At 59.8% G+C, this 6,607-nt stretch overlaps 1 protein-coding gene across 14 annotated transcripts in view; it reads right to left on the reverse strand.

Annotated features, from left to right (window-relative positions):
- EBF3 (EBF transcription factor 3) overlaps positions 1-5,235 on the reverse strand; it is a 117,485-nt gene extending 112,250 nt beyond the window's left edge. For all 14 annotated transcript variants that reach the window (XM_055081270.1, XM_024121426.3, XM_055081268.1 and 11 more), the window contains exons 1-5: positions 5,003-5,235; positions 4,747-4,903; positions 4,319-4,382; positions 3,564-3,619; positions 430-503 (exon numbers count right to left, since the gene is read on the reverse strand). In XM_055081270.1, the coding sequence (XP_054937245.1) occupies positions 430-503; positions 3,564-3,619; positions 4,319-4,382; positions 4,747-4,903; positions 5,003-5,136 (485 nt within the window). In that variant the 5' untranslated portion in view covers positions 5,137-5,235. The remainder of the gene's footprint in view (positions 1-429; positions 504-3,563; positions 3,620-4,318; positions 4,383-4,746; positions 4,904-5,002) is intronic.
- Between the last annotated feature and the right edge of the window lie 1,372 nt (positions 5,236-6,607).

The following is a 6,607-nucleotide window of genomic DNA, read 5'->3' on the forward strand; positions in this document are numbered from 1 at the left end:
ACAGAATCACAATCCAATTCTCACATACACGAGCTCCATAATAAGTACAAAAGAGTTTCCTTTTTATCAATAACAGACAATTGTATATCTCAGGACGCGAGTGCTCGAGAGGGAAGTAGTAAAATGATTCCGCCGGCACCGCGGACAGACGCATCACCCAGGACCTGCTTTCCTTTTTGACTACACAGCAGCGACACGGCCAACATATTAATCCGCTCTGCTGAGCAGCCGGTCGCGCGATCGTCATCACTGGGGGGGAAATGAGAGCGGGCTCCTCGGTGGCCGGCGTGCGGCCGCGGGCCGATTACATTTCAATCGATGCCCTTCCCGAAGCTGGGCGGGGTGGTGGCGCCTGGACGCGGCGTCCTTTGCAGACGCAGCTGGCGCCGAGGCCGCCCGCGCCCCCGCCGCCGTCCGCCCGCCGCTCACCTGCACATGATCTCGTGGGTCAGCAGCACGCGGCACATCTCCGGGTTCTTGTCCTGGCCCTCGTAGACGATGGCCTGCGCGGGAGACAAGCAGAGGCGGGGTTACGCGGCGCCCGCGGCTGTGGCGCCCAGTCGCCCCGGGCGCTGCGGGCCTCGCGGGCGGCAGGTGCACAGCGGGCGAGGGGAGGCGTCCGGGGCCACCGTCCTGGCGGGGTCACCGGAGCCTGGCTAGGCCGAGGCGGCCTCCTCTCCTGGGCGCCCGCCGGGCCTGCGCGGGGCCTTCTCCTTGGGAGGACGCCGGCCACGCTCGGGCCGGGAGAGGGAGGCCGAGGCCCCGGCGCAGGGAGCGAGGGCGCGCTGGCACCGACCCCGGCGCCCCTGCTCCCGGCCCCCTTGCTGCCCGCGCCGCCGCCGCCGCCGCCGGGCCGCGTCCTCGGGCCATTTACACCGAGTTGCAATCGGCGTGTTGCAAAAGGCCGAGCAGAACGCGCTAAGTAAGAGTAAAGAAGCGGAGGAGAGCCGCCCGGGCAGCAGTTTGCCTGGTGTCCCGGGCCGCGCCCGCCCTGCCCCGCGCGCTCCCCGGGCTCGGGCAAGTCGGGCGCCCGGCAGCTCCCCGCGTTCCAAGCCCAGGCGCCTGCGTGGGCCGCCCGCCCGGGCCCCGCCGCCGCCCCGAGCCCGCGGGGCCGCCCTGAGCGCCCGGCCACGGCCGGGATCCGCACACGCGGCGGGCGGTCCCGGGGCCGGGGCGCAGCAACCGCACGTGGCCGCGCGGGGCCGGGCCTGGTGGGCGTCCCGCAGGAGCGCCGGGGGCCCCGGGGCGCCCGGGCCCGCGCGGCCACGTGCTCCTCGCCGGATGATATTTGGAAAGAAAGTGCTAATGGCCAATCTGGTGTTTATTTTGAAACTGCTAACAATGATTTTTCTCGGGTAAAAAGGCAGTGTCTGCGCACACGCTCTGGTGGGTTTTGAGCAGAGGCTCCGCCAGATGGTGCGAAGCCCTAGGTGCGCACACGACCGCGCTCGGCCCGGCTCCGCAGCCGGGAACCCGGGCCGGGGGGCCGCCAGCGCCTGCCCCACCGCCGGCCTCGCCAAAAAAGAAAGAAAAAAAAAAGGGAAAAAGGCCACTGGGGGAGGGGAAGGGGCGGGGGCCGGAGCCGCAAATTTCCCCGCAGAAAATTCCACGGGACGGGGAGGGGAGTCTCCTCTCCAGTTCCCGCCCCCCCCCCCCGAAAATTATCTGGAAATTACTTCCAACCTCCTCGGGCACTTCTGACACTTTCCTCCACTTCCAGGCGGACAAAGCCCTTTCTCGGGAAAGCCCGGGGCCGCCCTCCGGGCAGAGGCAAGGGTCCCCGAGAGCCCCTCTCCCATTTCCTCCTACCCGACCCACTCGGAACCACAGAAGTGATGGGTGTCACCCCAGGCCAACGGGCCGCCTGGGGCTCAGGGCGCGTGGCCGCGGCGGGCACCAGCACTTCTGAGAACGCGGCTTGTCCTCGGATGGATCCCCGTATTTATATTTGATTTATTTTTTATTTTGTAGCACAAACAGAAATCCATAAACTGTCGGTTCAGCGCCATTGACTCTTTGATCAGTTACTGGGCTATTTCTTTCCTTCCCCACTACCCGCCCCCCCCATCTCCGTCAGTGAGAGGAGAGTAAATGCCTTTATTCTCAGCCCCGTTTATACTGTAAAGGTACAGGGAAAAATGAACAATAAAAGTGCGCTTAAAACGGAAACCTCCTCCTTCTCTATGCAGAAACTCAGCTCTGCCTGCATCAACCTCTTCGTTAGACCACAGCGATTTCCGAAAACATTTAGCCCTTATATACAAAGGAAATAAAAGCACCCTGTCAACGCGCCTCCCGAGTTCCAGAGGCTTCCCTGAATCCCAGTGAAATAATTACCGAAGGGCACGCCGCCTCCGTCTTTGTCAGAAAGACCGTAGTTTACCTGTCAGATCTGTTTTACTCTAAGAGAAAACCATAGTGTTTTACCACTGCAGACATTAAAATCTAACACGCTTGTTGCCTAGGTAAGGACAAACTTTTTAAAGGGGAAGTAAAATCCGAAAACCAATTGCCGTGCAGAGAGTGGGAGGCATGCGTGCTGGGCTGCAAGAAGCAGAAAGAGTTCCTTTTTACTTTGCTCACAATTCTTCAAGTTAGCATCAAAACTGAAGACACTACTTTCATTTCTAAGCGTGAAGCTCAGTTTGGAAGTATATTTTAAATCAATCTGTGCAGAGTGGATTTCACTTAGGCGTGGGATTTGTCCCTCCCCCAACACTATAAGAAAATGGGGGGGGGAATCTTTAAAACAACTAAACAACAACATACCACCCAACACAAAACCAGCCAGAGACTGCACAATGTCAAAAAGCAATGAAGCACTTTTCTGCATTAAATCACACGACTGATAGCCAATAGTTATCATCGGAAAAGTTGACCAAGACAGGTTAAATAATTTAATAAGGAACTGCTGGTAATTATGTTATTTACAAGGTATGACAGAGGGTGGAAAGGGACGAGAAGCTACCCCCGGAGCAATGGACGGGTTTGGGTGACCCCTGGAGCTCGGAGTTTGAATTATGGAGATGGGGGGCTGAGAGGTGAAGATGGACTAGAGGAGAACAAGGTGACTTTTCACCCCAACACATTTAACTTTTAAATCCAAATAAACGTCTCGTGTTACTAGACCATCACACTGGAAAGGAGGGAAAAATGAGCTAATCAAGTCCAACCCAATGGGCTTTGGAAAGGAGTTAGTTGTCTTTGTTACAGAAAAAAAAAAAATGAAATGATTCCAAGCAGAGAGAAACGTTTAAAAATTTACAAGGGGGGAGACCCTGAGAATTTTGTCAAATATTAATTGCCATAATTAATTAAGACAGAATTTGATTCCAATCACAAGCCATTTAATAAAGCATATATGTCCTGTTCTAATGACAACATAAACTATTTTATCAATCATTTCATTTATTCCAATAAATATGGAATTCTCATTAGCATGTCAAGGAAACTAAATGAAAAACAAATACACCAGATCCATTTGTCAGTCTCCTAGTCTCTGAAACCCCAGGACAGCCCCAGCTGAGCAGTGAAAACTAGTGTCGAGGCTTAAACATTCTCACCTGTTTGGTCATTGAATCTATGAGGCGAACATACAGATCCTGCTCCGTTCTGACTCCTGCAAAGAAACAGGGACAGATTCTCATCAGGATTTTAGCAAGGGCACACGGGGGCACAGGAAGTCGGTAACCCAGGACTGCCACCTCCATGATGCAGCAAAAGTTAGGCATGCCCTTTAAATGGCAGGAAAGAACCCCGATCACTTCTCATTTAATTTTTTTCTTTTCTTAATTAAGAACCTTAATACTCTTAGGGTTTGCATTTAGAGGTGCAAAAAATGTGCCTGGCTGAGAGCAGGCCTGGTCGCTGCTCCGAGTGGGCCATGTGCTGCTTTATTTTTGAAAATAACACGAAATGGAAACTAAGTGAGAGTCTGAACTCTTTCTAATGTCTCTCGAGGATTTTTTAAAAAATCTCAGTGCACAGGAAGTAACTTGTGCTCGGTGTACAGAGCTACCCCCGTTTCAATAATTAACATTAATTTGCAAAATTGAAAAAAGTCACTTAAAAGTGATGTTCTGCTGGCGCCCCGTATCGATCCCCTTTTTACTTTCTGCTTCGAGCCCGACCGGTTAATCATGTGAAGTGCCATCGACTTATTGATCGTTTATGTTTTGTTTTCCTTCTATGCCATGAGAAGATTTCGTGTTTACATCCATGTCATTTTAACCTCAAAATCTTTATGTCCTTTAACCATCGCGGAAAGGGAGAGCGAGCCCGGCGGGGCGGGAAGGCAGGAGCAGCCGCCGCCACTTACCGTTGCTGTACAGCAACTGGAGTTTATAGTGGATGCCGTTGTTGGTTTTCTCGTTGTTGGGCTCCTGAAAGTAACGATAAATAATTGCATTTAGTGCGATCGGTGTCCGGCGCGGCCACCGCACTCGGTCCCCCTCCACGACCGAGGCCCCTTGGCCTCACGCATGGCAGGATTCCTAGCTCGGAGCAGCGCGGTGATGTCACTTTCCTGCTGGAAGGCCAGCGTTCTCCTCGCCCGGAGTAAGTCCGGGGGCGCAGAGAAGTTGCCCAGCCCTCGGCTGGCCCGGGCGGCCGCACGTGGCGGCGGCGGGGGGCGCCTCGCAGAGCGGTCCCCGCCGCCGAGGGGGGCACTCGGGGCCACCGCGCTCGGGCACCGCCTGCCTCCCCCTTCTAGAAAGATGGAGGGTGTGACTGTATGTTTGCACTTACTTTCTCTTTCTCCACAAAGTCCACAAAAGCGGTCCTTTCAATCTCCACCGGCTGCCCCTGCCTGTCGTAAAGCGCCAGCACGAAGTGGAAGAAATTGGATTTCCGGAGGTTGGAAGGCGGCTGCTTCTCGAAGTGCGCCCGCGCCAGCCCCACGCCGCTGCGGGAGGAAAGAGACAGCGGCCCGGTGAGGAGCGCGGCGCCGGCCGGCTGCGGGGACCCGGCGGGGCCGGGGCGCGCGGGGGCGGCCGGTACGTACCTCTGGGCGGCCGTGTTGGCGTCCACCACCCCCGCCGTGTGCATCCACGAGCGCACCGGGTTCATGCCGCTGCCCAGCGGCTCCTCCTTCATGGTCGTCCCCCCGCGCGGAATATTCTCCTGAATCCCAAACATGAAAACTGGTGGCGGCGGCCGCAGCTCCCGGCCGAAAGCGCTTCCGCGAGCAGCGGCGCTCGGGGCTCGGCGGCAGGCGGCTGCCCTGGCCGCGCTGGCCCTGCTCGGCGCCTGCGGTCCGGCCCGCCGCCGGCTTCAGCCCGTCCCGGGCAGGCGCGACATACACCGGCGGCCGGGCGCTCCGGACGGCCGGGGGCGCGGAGGCGGCTACACCGGCGGCGCTTCGGCGGAGCAGGACGCGGTGGCCGCGGCGGCGGCGGGTTTTGTTGTTGTTTGCAGGCGCGCTCAACGTGGTGTCATCCTAGCCAGGCGGCGTCCGCGGCTGCAGGACACTGCGGGATCGCCCGCTTCTGGCGCGGCCCGCCTGCTCCAAAGACAAATAAACGGGGCAGTGAGTGCCGCGGCGCAGTCCCGGGCGCAGGCGGGGCGCGGCGGGGCCTGGAGCGGCGCGCGCAGCGGACGGAGGCGCACAAAACTCAGCCCTCTCTCCCCGAGGAATGGACCCTTTCCCGGGAGCCAAAACTCGAAGCCCCCGGGAGCGGCGCTGTCAGAGGGTGACGTCGGGGGGCGGCGCCTGCGCCATATATGGGAGCGGCCGCCCCTCGCCGCGCCCCTCGCCGCCGCCGCCGCCGCCGCCGCGCTCTCCGACTGACTGCCTGACGGCGCCGCGAGCCGGCCCGAGCCCCGCGAGCCCCGCGAGCCCCGCCGCCGCCGAGCGCCGCCGAGCGCCGCCGAGCGCCACCGAGCGCCGCCGCAGCCCCCAGCCAAGCGCCGCGGCTCCTCGCGCCCACCCGCAGCCCAGGAAGTTACTACTCGCCCAAATAAGTCTTGAAATGAAACAAACAACCAGTGCACAACTGCAGCCTGGCCCCTTAATGCCTCCCCCTGAAATCAGCCACAGTCAAAACACCGTGGGGAGCAGGGGGTAAAATGCCGGGGCGCCCCCAGTTGCCCAAATGCTGGCACTAAATGCAAGGGGCCGCAGGTCGTCCTGGGATGGCCCAAAGGGAAAAGTGGTAGAAGCAGGCCGCAGGAAGGGAGCTGGAGGGGCAGGCAACGGACTGGGGGCTGGGGGCTGGGGCCTGGGGGCGAGGTGCAGGGGGGGGAAGCAGGGCTCCCCGGCCAAGGCAGGGCGAGCAGCTCAGCCTGTTTTCTAAGCAGACCTAAGGCTGCTGGGGGGCCGGTCTGCCCCCGTCTGCGCCTCTCTGGGCGCGCGTGCTTTCCGCCCCGGCGGAGGCCACCGAGTGTCGGGCTGGGGACCCACGTCGGAGGCGGGCTCTGCCAGATGCTCTCTCTCTTTCCCGGTGGCCGCGGGAGACCCCGTCCCCCGGCCTGTCCTTAGGCGCGGCGAGTGACAAAGAAGGCTCCGGGCTCTCTGGGCGGACAGGAAGCGCGCCCGGCCTCTGCGGCGACCCCGAGCCGGGTGTCCGGCTGCACGCCCCGCGCGGTGACCAGACCTCCCCGGCGCCAG

The sequence above is a fragment of the Physeter macrocephalus genome, chromosome 20, assembly GCF_002837175.3.
Source record: "Physeter macrocephalus isolate SW-GA chromosome 20, ASM283717v5, whole genome shotgun sequence".
Lineage (NCBI taxonomy): Eukaryota > Metazoa > Chordata > Mammalia > Artiodactyla > Physeteridae > Physeter > Physeter macrocephalus.